Source organism: Gekko japonicus, unplaced genomic scaffold, assembly GCF_001447785.1.
Source record: "Gekko japonicus isolate JY-2015 unplaced genomic scaffold, Gekko_japonicus_V1.1 scaffold298, whole genome shotgun sequence".
NCBI lineage: Eukaryota > Metazoa > Chordata > Lepidosauria > Squamata > Gekkonidae > Gekko > Gekko japonicus.
This window is the reverse complement of record NW_015163615.1, coordinates 163,188-176,308: the sequence shown is the minus strand read 5'-3', so window position 1 is coordinate 176,308 and position 13,121 is coordinate 163,188. Positions and strand designations below refer to the sequence as shown.

Sequence of the window (13,121 nt, the reverse complement as noted above, 5' to 3'; positions counted from 1 at the left end):
AATACCAGGCTAAGAAAGTTTGAGTCCAGTGGCACCTTTCAAACCAACAAAGTTTTATTTAAGGTATAAGCTTTCGTGTGCATGCACACTTCTTCAGATACTTTTGTTGGCTTTAAAGGTAGCACTGGACTCAAACTTTGTTCTGCTGCTTCAGACCAACACTGACTGCTACCTACCTGATTCTCATACCAGACTGTTCATCAGTGCCATAAATTACATTTTTAAAAATGTATCATAGGTCCAGAGAAAATACACTGGCAATGCCAATAATTTATCCCATTAAACAATGCCTTCCAAAAAGGAGGATACTCTGCTACTGAATATATAGGAGAAAAAAATAATACATACTGTGGAAGCTCCAGAAAATACAGGAGGAAAGGGGATCCCTGCATCAAGTGGTGCCTGAGGCAGCTTTCCAGGCCCAGAATTAAGCAAATCACGAAGACTAGAACCTTCAGTTTTGTTGCTTGAGGCAACTGGGCCCAGTAAGAGACTATTAAAGAGCTTTGGAGTTAGGGGGGACGCCTTTGCACTGGAGTTGAAGGAATCCAATCCAAAAGGTGACTGAGATTCTTTATTGAGCACTGACCTCAGTGATCCTGCATCTGTAAAGCAAGACAGCACCCACAGAGGAGAAAGACACTGTTAAAAGTATATCACTATGACAGCATTTAAATATCTGGACAGAAAGGCTTTAAGCCCATATTAGTTAGATCTTTTACATCAACATCTATGCTAAAGAAATGACTGTCACAAAACTTTCATGAACACGGGTTATTACTGATAATTTGGCTTATTTAGAATAGCAATCTTGAGACAAAAATGGAGAAAGAAAATATTGCAGGAATAAGTAATATATCTTCGATTATTATATTCCAATCAGCTTGGAAAGGAATGCTTGAATGTCAAAAGGCCACATGTGACCTTCAAGGGCTTAGTTATGCTCCAGCTGCCATCACTTAAATTGGCCAAGGCACAAGGCTTTCTAGAATTCGCAGGGAATTTCTAACTCACTCCCAGATAGGACTCACTCACCTGGCAGCTCACTGAACACATTAAGAGAAGACAGCCATAACAACATTTCAATGTGCAATCCAAGCAGTTGTCATCAAACCAATTCCCAGCTTCCACACAAGCGTCATGCCTGTTTAAATCTTACTCATCTGGTTCAGGAAAGTGTTTAAACTACAGTAAAGCTACTATATATGTTGTCAGTCTAACACAGGCAAAAATGAATTCAATACCTCAGTGCTCTCCATGTACAGTACACTGTTGCCAAATTTTCAACCAGCCATAGCAATCTCCCCCTCGACCCAATTATGTGATATTAACAGTTGTAAAATATATAAATGCATATTGTAGATACATAAAAATTCAGCCTAAATATGAGAAAAACCAAGCAGTTTTCCTTTTCGTTAAGCGCTTCAGCCTTTTAAAAATACCCTGAACTCCTCAGTCCCCAAGAAACTAATCCCTTAGCAAGGCTGCAGGCAATTTCACAGAGCAATTAGAGAAGCAATAATAATTTGCCTTGGCATTTGAAGTGCACTAAAAAAAGAAACACTATGCAAGAATGTATACATAGTAGATTACACTGGGAATCCAATCCTTTTAAATGTTATATTAAAGAGCTGTACTATGCATTTTATGGAGAAATGCTTTAGGTAAAGGTTCCCTTGCTCGAAAGCCAGTCGAATCCGACTCTAGGGTTGCGGTGCTCATCTCCGTTTCAAAGCCGAAGAGCCAGCGCTGTCTGAAGACATTTCCGTGGTCATGTGGCCAGCATGACTAAATACCAAGGCGCACGGAACCTTGTTACCTTCCCACCGAAGTGGTACCTATTATCTACTTGCAATTTTCTTGCTTTCGAACTGCTAGGTTGGCAGGAGCTGGAACTAGAGACGGGAGCTCACTCTGCCATGTGGCAACTCGGGTCTCGAACTGCTGAACTACCGACCTTCCACAGCCTGCAGTTCAGCGTCTTAACCACTTGAGCCACCGCAGCTTTACACAGCACCATATGTGTTACCTCTAAGGACAAAATGGGCTGAACTGACAAACAGCAAATGGGAGAAACAAACTAGAAGAAGGGGTTTTGTACAACTGCTCTACTGGATAGTGCCACTCCATGCTGCCTGGGCTAGTTCCCCTCGTCACCTGGGTTAGCAAGGGCCAGGCAGGACACTTACATGGTTTACGGTAAACAGGAAGGGTAAATCAAAGTGGCCTTGAATCAAACACCTACCTCTGGAAGTGCCCTTGGTCTAGTCCACCTTCCATATCCTCAATCTTAAAGCCCGTTTCCTCTAAAGGGAAATCAAAGCCCCTAGTAGAAATTTCAAGCTTCCTTGCAGCTTACCTTTTGTTTCTTCTTTTGCCTTTTGTGTTGCTAAATCTGCAAGCCAGTGCAATGCTGAAGAAGGACTAGTTTCTGGACACAGTGATTTATTAGGTTTTGTTTCACTACTGCTGCTGGCTGCTGGAGTATCCGTCTTTACAGACTCAACAACTTTGCTCTCTGTAGATTCAGACTTTGGAACTTCATTCGTTTCCGGCTGCCCTCCCTCTTCTGTCCCTGTCCCACTAGAGAATGTGTTTTCATTTCCAGAAGCTGATGCACCAGGATTAATACTGGGCAGCTGCTGAAACAGTCACACACAAAAGCTGTTAAAATGTGGTTTTTCAAGCACTTTTTAAAACAGCTAGAATCTCAATGAAAGGTTAAAGGAGACTTATGCCATTATTAAAACTGGTCATAACTAGGACGTAACTTTCAAATAGCTAGCAGACAATACTGTCTCATTACCATCTTATACATACAGATCTCTGAAACAGTCTGACAAACTAACTAACCAGCCAGATCCTTACTTCAGTGCAGTTACTGCTGTGTCTTCAATGATTTGCAAATCTCAGAGCGGGACTTTTTAATTTATTTTTTATTTTCTCCTCCTGCTGTCTAGTAATCCCCCAAGATTCTGTTCCTGGGGATCAGCAGACCCTGAGGGACAGTATAGGAAGCAAAGAGGGAGTGGGAACTGGCAAAAATCACAGCCCCATCTAAAGACTCATGTGCCTGGATACATAAATCAAGTAAAATAACTTCTTTTTCCCTGTTCCACTGGTGCTAGTTGTGCAGAAGAGGGGAAAAGATGAGATTTTTCTTCAGTACCCATCATCATTGCACCCTCCACGGCAGTTTGGTGGCATATTTTGCTTTCATGGCTCTCCATTTCCTCAGAGGATTCAGAACAAATGGCAGGCTGCTTGAGGAAGGGGCACTCTTACAGTGATTTAACCTTCTCTGTGTACGTGTGCCCAAACACACAAGTGTATGATGCACCAACAATTCTACCCCAACCTCAAGCATGTTCTTATCCAAACAATGAGGGAAGACGAGAACTTACTGAATTCAATCATCATATGAAATGCTGAAAAGGATTTCGTTCCCAAGTATAATTTGCCAGCTCTAGCTTTACAGCAAAATGAGCAAAAAATAAAGATATCAACACACGTTAGAAGAATGAGCAAAAAATAAAGATATCAACACAGGTGTTAGCCAGGATGCAAGGCTTGGGGAAGGAGACTACTGTAATTTAACACATAGACTAAGATGCCCAGAATTTGGGAGTACTGCCTCAAATGTCAAAGGTTTTACACCAGCCTTTGTGTGTTACATTCCTGGTAAGTACACTGGCAGATGGCATCTTAAAAATCAACACAAATATAAAAAAAGCATAGGCTAATTAGTAAAATATATATATATCCTGCCCTTCCCTTAGTATTCTGAAGGTAACTAAGAAAATCATACTGCACAAAGTAATTACTACACAAAAGATAACTATTATGACAAACATCAACTCCCCATAGTTCCCTTAAAGCCATCAGCCTTGGGCAACAATAAACTTAGTGTACAAGTTTACCAGGATCACAAGCATATATTCCCAGCCAGACTCCAAAGGTACATACCTGTGAAATTCCATTAGTGACAGCAGGTCGCAGCACAGATTTGTTTTGCCGGTTAATACATGGACAGTTCGCTTTAATCCCCCATTTACCACGTGCTGCATGGACCATGTCTCCAATACTATACAGTGCTGGAAAGTTAGAAATTCTGGTTATCAAACTCCATAATGAAATCTGAAATGTTTAAAATGCAAATTATTGGGCCTGAGTCCTATGAAGTATCAGCACTATTGCACTTTCATATGCTGGAGGGTGTGGGACTTACATGAACAAAAAGCCATGTGGCCTGCAGCAACTGCTCTGGGGCAGCATCACGTTTTGTTCATGAACTCAACTGCCAGCTGTCTGGCGGAAAGAACTGCATCCACAGTGCAATGGGGCTTGCGCTTCACAGGATCCTATCCTGAGTATTTTTGAACTTGCAACAAAAATTGTAAAAAGATTCCAGTCTTCCACAAGAGACAAGTACTGTCCCCACAGCATTGACAAAGTATATTCAGGCAGAGAGGCTAACACTGGATAATAATTGCTGTGATGACTTCCTTAATGTTAGAAACATAATAGAGATCACAGTGAGGGCGATTTCGCACTAGAGCTGCCTCGCGGCACAGCCGCCGTTTGCCCCGACACTATTTGTCAATTTCACACCCTCAAAAACCAGGATCACGAAACTGCGGAGGAAATCGGGCGAAGCCGTGAGTCAAAATGCAGCCCCGCAGCTTCGGGTGTGAAACTGACATGTTTGTGTCGGGGCAAACGGCGGCTGCGCCGCGAGGCAGCTCTAGTGCGAAATCGCCCTGAGACTTTAACTGCAAGTGCATTCCCCCTCCATAGGAAAGTATTCAAAGCTGAACAAAAAGAGATCAGAAATGAAGAGACAACATATAAAAAAGCGAACTAAGTATCACCTGTGCCAGGAATTATCTGTGTTGGCATAAGATTTTCTGGTTCATGGGATTGCCCTTTTGCACACTTCAGCCACGAGAAAACTTCTTCATCACCAATCTCCTCTGTCTCTGAAAGTTGAAAGAACCAAACCTTTCACCTATCTAAACACTTGCATACTACACTATTAACAATGGCTTCAGTGCAAAAATGCCAACCTTTGGTTGGGTGAGCACAATTTTTTAATGACAAAACTACATAAAACCTACAGCAATCGTTAAATGTAATACTAAACATACCTGCTTTTCACCAAGTTTTCCATATTACTCCTTAACAGATGGAACACCCTGCCTCAAACAACAACAACATGTTAACTTTCCTAATGACTGAAGAGTTAGGGGATTGGAATATTCACAGGAAACAAACTAACAAGATGGAAGCCCCTACTCCCCAAGTAAAAGGCTTTTCTTTTTTATCTTCCCAGCACTGAAATGACCTATATTCAGTAAGAGGGCAAAGGAGATCATCATTTTTGGTGATGAAACAACAGTTTAGATAATGCAAAACTTAAGTCTTGCTGTAATAGATCAGATCATTAGGACTTCGGGGGTGGGGTGGGGGTCTTGTTACTTCTCACAGGAATGTCTTCTCAGACAATGTCAAGGTTCAAAACCCATTTCCTGTACTATAAGGAAGTCAATAGTTATTAAATCCTCAGATCTCTGTTCCTGACTGATGCCTCTAAAGGTGTAAACCATTCTAAACTTTTACAGCATTCCTGGACAAGTACTTACCACTGCGTGGACGGTTTTTCCTGAGACGATAACAGTCCAGACACACCCCAAAGCCACATTTGCGACAAACCCAGTGAATATTGAACATTGTTGTTTCACATACATCACACATCTCCCTCACACCACGAACAGCTCTTTTCCAAGCCACTTTCTCTACAAAAACAAAAAGAACCCTTCAAATATGTGTATATATTAATTGATTATATGTCATATATTTTAAACTCTGCAAGAGTTTAGAAATGTCCACCTGGATGATAATGCAAGGGACTACAGTTTGAGGAAGGCATTAAGAAGAATGAATACATATATCTGCCTGCCTCAGGACAGACCAATTAGGGAGAAACTATGGCTCAGTGGCAGAGCACATGCTTTGCAAGCAGAAGATCCCAGGTTCAATGCCTGGTATTTCAGGAAGTTGGGGGAAATTTCTCTCCCTGAAACACAAGAGAACTGCTGCTATCATAACAGATTACATTGCGTTGGGTGGACCTATGATCTGAGTTAATATAAAACAGTTCCATATGTTCTGTTGAAGATATCCAAGGGAAACAGAGCAAACCATTAGAGAAATTAAACCCAACAGTTTAATTAGAATAATAGAATCACAGAATCTTAAGAGTTGGACAGGACCTCCAGGGTCATTTAGTCCAACCCCCTGCACAGTGCAGGGAATTCACAAATACCTCCCCATCCACACCCCCAGTGACTGCTGTTCCACACCCAGAAGATGACAAAAAACCTCCAGGATCACTGGGGGCCAAACTGGCCTGGAGAAAAATTGCTTCCTGACCCCAAAGTGGCAATCAGCATTTCCCTGGGCATGTAAGAAAGGGCCACAAGAACTAAGCACTGAGGCAACCCTTCCTGCCCTTCCTCTCTAGATCTGCCTAAGTTCACAGAATCAGCATTGCTGTCAGATGGCCATCTAGCCTCTGTCTGAAAACCTCCAAAGAAGGAAAGCCTACCACCTCCCAAGGAAGCCTGTTCCACTGAGGAACCGATCTGTCAGGATATTCTTCCTAATGTTTAGTCGAAAACTCTTCTGATTTAATTTTAATCCATTGGTTCTGGTCCGACCTTCTGAGGTAACAGAAAACAACTCTGTACCATGCTCTATATGACAGCCCTTCAAGTACTTGAAGATGGTTATTATATCACCTCTCAGTCGTCTCCTCTACCAGGCTAAACATACCCAGCTCCTCCAACCTTTCCTCATAGGACTTGGACTCCAGACCCCTCACCATCTTCGTTGCCCTCCTCTGGGCATGTTCCAGCTTGTCTATATCTTCCTTAAATTTTGGTGCCCAAAACTGAATAATTAGAATACACCATTCCTTCAGAAGATACAAAAAAGGGTTTAAAGAACAGGAGCTTACGGTGTGGTTCAACCATCATCATTGCTTCCTTCTCAGACATAACCAACTGACAAAACTGGTCCCCAACATTGGCCAGGATGTATTTAGAGGTCTCAAGGTCAATGCCCTCTGCAGGAGAAGAAGATGGGATCCACAAGCTCATAGCCTCAGGATCACTCTGTTGGGGATTCAGGAATCCCTCCACTCGTAGTATACCTTTCCGAGTAAATATCAATCTGAAACAGAAGAGAAAGAGCTAGTTAAAATCCACAGTACCTATCATCTACCCACTGTATCTTCATCACAATGAAGTAAAGAGGTTCCTTGAAACCTATTCTCTGAAATTAGCATGACTGATCGATGCATTTCTAATAGCAGAAACTTAACAGAAAACATAACCTTTGCTAGAAACTAGCATGAAATTCCATTTTAAATATTTCTGAAGGACTCTGGCGGATCAATGAATGCAATTTTGGAGCCTCTGAGTTGGGTAGAAAGGAGTCATAGAAATGTTCTAAATAAAATACATTTTCACAGAATTCTGTAAAGTACTCATTCCCAGGAGCAAGCTGAACTTTCTAACTTTAACTAGCCATAACAGAGCTGGCAAGGGGAAGGGGGAGACAAGAGAAATGAATTGTATAAAAGCTTTGCCATCTGACTTGGCTGCTAGCATATGTGTTAGTGAGGCCTGAGTTAACAAGATCTATGCTATGTGTTCTTCAATTTTCGAACTGACATGGAAAAGTCATTTTATGTAAATTTTGCTGGCTCCTTGCAAGATGTTGGGGAAAATATTTCCACCCAGATCGATGAGGGAGGGGGATAAAACTGACAGGGGCCCTTTCGTTTCAGTGAGAGAGAGAGAGAGGCAACTGTTCCCAAAGAATCTCTTATTTATTGAACTTTAAAAACCATAACACAGAAACTTTCAAATATATAACATTCTAGTATGCAGCATACAACATTAATTCAAAATTTCAATACTTTAATATTGTGCACAGTAGTTCTATAAAGGATATCCTTGATTGCTCTGTAAAGACCCCTAATGGAGGGTGGTTGGCCAGAACAACAAGGAACAAAAGTAAACCCAGATATTAAATACCTTTTTTTCATTCATAGGAGCTCATACAATTGTCAGTCAGGTCTGTGAAAACCATCTGATGTACTCGACAAAGGCCCGCCCCTTTCACACAGTAAGGCATGAACTTTGCCTGTAGTTAAAACAATTTCTGTGATGGCAAGAAGCCCTGACTCTCTTCAAGTGACAATCTGTATAGTATCAGTGGTTCAGGATATTCCAGGCAACCTCTCTGTGTCAAGGAGAAATCCTGGAGACACATACCCTATCTCTAGATGTTTTGGCTTGAGGCTGAAACTAAGAAATGTAAACAATTCTTTTAGAGCAGAGTGCATTGTCAGGCTTAAGAGAGACTTGAGAGATGACAATAGCTAATCCTGCAAAGCCTTATAGGAGAGGAACCAAACAGAGAGGCCTAAGCCCACCCAGGCTGCTATACAGAAATGCCCAGTCTCACTAATAATTCTGCCACACAAGATTGCATTCCTTATGAGCAAGCAGGGTACTACTGCCTTCCAATAAAGAAGAAGAAGAAGAGATTGGATTTATACCCCGCCCTTCACTTGGAGTCTCAGAGTGGCTTACAAACTCCTTTCCCTTCCCCCCCCAACAGACACCCTGTGAGGTGGGTGGGGCTGAGAGAACTGACACAAACTGCTCTTTTTCAAGGACAGCTGTGCCAGAGCTTGTGACTGACCCAAGGTCACATCAGCAGGTGCAAGTGGAGGAGTGGGAATCAAACCCGGTTCTCCCAGATTAGAGTCCACGCACTTAACCACTACACCAAACTGGCTCTCTAAAGATTACTGCTGCCTCTCAAAGCAATAATCTCATGGGTTGTACCAAACAAAGAATGGAACTTTCGGCTATATTGCAGCCACCCACTGCTTCATCTGAGGTTCCAGAGCAGTACTAACTAGGTGTGATGTGAGGGTCTGCAGTGAAGGGGAGAATCTGGAAAAAATCTTCCATCAGCAAAAAACAAAACCAAACCCAAGCACTGGCTATAGCTCACAGTCTTAGAACACTGGCTCTTAACATAAAATATGGACTCACATGTAAGGAGAGGTGTGATTTTTTATGAAAATCCCTGGCACTCTAACCAAACTTGTTCCAGGACTGCCTGGTCGCATTTCCTGCAGCATTAATTCCCTTATGAGCTACTTAACCTTCTAATATTCTAACTCTCCACACTTCTCATGAATATATCCCAGTGTTTGAGGACAAGAGTCTAAGCTCTACCAATGAGAAAGAACATTAAATTTGCAAAACTCTGGCACATAACTAGTCTCTTGTGAAAAATGCGTCATTTTGCTGCAGCAAGTTCATAGGTCAGATTCATCGTAATGCATAGCTCAAAGAAGATACAGTTAGAATTTTAGTTATCACTAAAGTATGTGTGCACACCAAGATATGAAATTACTTACTTATGTTTCTGTCAGAAATAAAAAAGGAAAAGAACCTTTAACAAATAAGTCAATATCTGCACACAAGAGAAGCTCGGAAAGCTTTATTACCTGCGGAAGTGAAAGAACCGACAAGACACAGTGGAGTCATCTTGCTCCTGCTCCTTGAACTTGCGGTAACGTTCCAGTCGGCACTCTCGACACTTGTGCAGATGAGGGGCTACATTGATGCATGATCCATCTTGGAGAAATGGTTCTCCTGACTGCTTCAGCTTCCTCACCTTACTCACATCTTTTAGTACAGATTGGCCAACTATGGAACAAAAAAATAATACAAGCATTTCATGTAAACTAGAGGAAAAAATACAAATTTCCAAGCAGTATTTATTCTTGACCCCTACATGGGGGATTATATTTCAGAGAGGTTGCATTTGATCATGAAAGAGTATGCATAGCAGAGGAGTGGCACAGTGGCAACCTGACAATTTTACATTGGACAGGACAGTAGCATAAGGGCCAACGTATGCACACAAAATAAGATAACTGCACTGATCAAACCTTTGAGAGGATAAACTCATAAAACAAATGTAGGCTTAGACTCCACTGAGGATTTCCAACAATGAAAGGGGGAAGATTTTCACTGATTTCCCCTTATGCTGTTGCTGGGGGACGCCTCGGGGGGCACTTTTGAGAATGTCACAATCCAGACAGAAATTCCTTCCATCCACAAAATTCCTGCCAGATCTAAGCCGTAATGTCCAACATGTTATCACCAAACATGAGTGGTGACAAGAGACAATCCCATTCATGTTGTCTCCAAACAAGTCTACACAGGGCCTAATGACCTTTATTAGAGAACTCTTCTCAGGCCGATGTATCCAACCACGTAGTTCCAAGGATTTAAGGGCACTTTCATCAGAAGAGGGGCCAGCAATTTCTGCAGATTACATACTCCCACTTTAGGCCCCCATTTTGGCCACCAGGCTGTTCCTTAAGGTCTGCTGACCCCAAAAACAAAATTTTGGGAGGCTCACTGAGCTGCAGCAGGAAAAGTTCCACTCTGCAATGAATGGGTCACAGTGGATACAGGTCACTACTTCTGTGGTCCATTTGACTATGTGTGTTTTTCTTCTGTGCTGTGACCCTAATCCCACCTATCCCTATCGATCAGGTGTGACTCAGGTTTTTAGCCTCCAGCTCACACATCTTTGCCTTAGCTCAGGAAGGATGGGGCTCCAGGGCAAACTGATTTATGCAGTATCCAAATGCCTCGCTCGCAACTTTAATGCCAGCGGCTCACAAAGTAGAATTTTTGCTCACAAGACTCCGCAGCTTAGAGGGAACATTGGCTGTGACCCTAAAACCACCTATCCCTATCGATCAGGTGTGACTGGTAGGTAAAGAATTTTAAGAGAGTGTCAGTCGTACATTTCAAGCAATCTCTAAGGTTCCATTCAATTAAACACATGGAAGTTTCTTCTAACAAGCAACCATGTCATATCATTTATTGAGGTCTTAAAAAGACAAAAGTATATCCACATATACTTTTTATTAAGACCAACCAAAATTACACAAAGCAGCGTGCAAGCATTTAAGTTCTCCAAAAGTCTTCCTCGGGCTGAATGTCAAATTGTTAATACAATGACTATCAAGTAATTCCTTTACTCTGGTCCTACAAGACATCTTTGAAATTTGCTTGGCCTCAGAGTGACACAAGGAAGACTGCTGGCCTTTGTAATTCCAGTAGAGCGACATCATTTGTTTTTTTCTTGTTCACAGTGCAACCTGACACCAGAGGCACTACTGTGTATCTACTTGACTGGCTGCATTGAGCACAGGGATGCTGGCGAGAAAAACAAGCCATGGAGCATCTCTCTCTCAGCACTTTTTTTTTTTGGTAACATCCAGCCTGAAGAAAAATTCTGGAGAACTTGAAAGTTTGTACACTGTTTAGTGCCACTTTTGTTGGTCCTAATACAAGGGATTATGTGGATAGTTTTTGCTTGGATTTTGAACCAGCATAGCTGTAAACAACTTCTGTCTACTTAAAAGGACAACCAGTGCTTTTTAAAATGTGAAGGAAAAGTACACATTTGCACCTTCATCCGAAAACAAAACCTAGACCGTAATGGTAAAAATCAGGTGCACAGATTTGCCAAAAAATGAATGAGAATACTAATGAGCGAGCACACACATACTATATATGTAACAGTGAGAACAGTGCAAAATTACACATCCTGAGGTGCTTACCCCCTTCAATAGGTAATGGGTATATGAACTTTACATTCAGTTTTTGGCCCAGATAGAATAACTTACTATCTGTAGTAGTACAGATAGGCCGATGCCTATTCTCTGTGATCAGAGAATTTATTGCTGTTCTAGCTTTCCCACAATAACTGCCACTGTTTTACTGCTTTAGATTTGAAGAGCTACTTCAGATGGAGGAAGACGTCAAGCGTTGCTGAACAGAGTGGGAAGATCCATGCCAGTGTATATATAAACAGATTTTCCCAAGCCCAGAAACTGAATGTTATTTTGAAGCCAGTTATAGTTCTGTAATGAGCAACTGGGAGTTTTCTTCCTACAGTTCAATACCTATGTGCTAATGATGCTCCCACATGGCTTTTGGACATGGAGTCACCAGTAAAAATTGTAGCATAACTGTTATGGAACATATCATATCCATTACACAATTTGCTGGTGCTGTTTAAGGTGTGTCACACTATGGAAACTGGGCAAGTCTGACTGGGATACATGGGGTGCACATTTTAGTTTTCTTTTCACCTGTTATTACAGGAAGGACAGCTTTTTGAACTTGCAAGTTAAAAGCAGTTTGGCAAGTAAGTGCAAACATTTTAAAAAGCTTAACAGCACATTCTCTCCAAACTCCACTCTGAAAAGCTCTCATGTCTTGTAACATTAGAGCGTTTTTCTCCTGCTTGAATTTGACATTAAAGAACAAACTCTAGCTGCCTTCTGTTAAATTCAAAATTCTACACCCATTGAAAACACCTCACAGCTAACGCACTATCATAATCACACTATACACAACCTCATGAACACAGTTCATTCAGTTACAAGCCTCTGTTATGCATAGTTCTGCGATACAGTAAAAAATGGTTCCACACACAATTTTGTACCTCTCCAAAAGTGCTAACAGATATGAAAAAAGGGTCCATTTATTGGTCCTCTTTATGGCCTTGTTATGAGAAAAGGGTCTAAAAGTCCATTTATTGGTCCTCTTTATGGCCTTTTTACAAATGCAGTTTGCATAGTAGTTTCATTTATTTTTCTGGGGAGCAGGTCAGGATCTTTCTGGTTACAGAATTTTCAATGCACTCGCTGCTATCAACTGACCCTGAACATAAATGTAAGAACCTCAGTTTTTACACAAGCAAGCCTTTATCTAGCATGATTGGGGGGAAATGTGAAGGGCCATGTTGCCAAGCTGTTCTAACAGAATGATACATAAAAGCACCTTACTAGAGAAACTCTTAATTCAATAACATTACTCTTATCAGTTCTGCTTCTGAACTGGTACAAAGCTAAATACTCTGGTGAGTTTCATACAATTAGGTGTTTTTTTTGGCACTTCGCCAAACTCCCCATCATGTTTTTCAGCCACAATCTATTTTTA

The 13,121-nt window shown here is 41.5% G+C and overlaps 1 protein-coding gene across 3 annotated transcripts in view; it reads right to left on the bottom strand.

The window, feature by feature from the left end:
- KDM3B (lysine (K)-specific demethylase 3B) overlaps positions 1-13,121 on the bottom strand; it is a 66,335-nt gene that overhangs the window by 19,641 nt on the left and 33,573 nt on the right. For 2 of the 3 annotated variants that reach the window (XM_015407402.1, XM_015407404.1), the window contains exons 9-15: positions 9,596-9,797; positions 7,019-7,233; positions 5,643-5,795; positions 4,872-4,979; positions 3,967-4,094; positions 2,360-2,642; positions 349-605 (exon numbers count right to left, since the gene is read on the bottom strand). In XM_015407402.1, coding sequence (XP_015262888.1) covers positions 349-605; positions 2,360-2,642; positions 3,967-4,094; positions 4,872-4,979; positions 5,643-5,795; positions 7,019-7,233; positions 9,596-9,797 — 1,346 coding nt within the window. The remainder of the gene's footprint in view (positions 1-348; positions 606-2,359; positions 2,643-3,966; positions 4,095-4,871; positions 4,980-5,642; positions 5,796-7,018; positions 7,234-9,595; positions 9,798-13,121) is intronic. The other variant, XM_015407403.1, reaches the window with a different exon arrangement.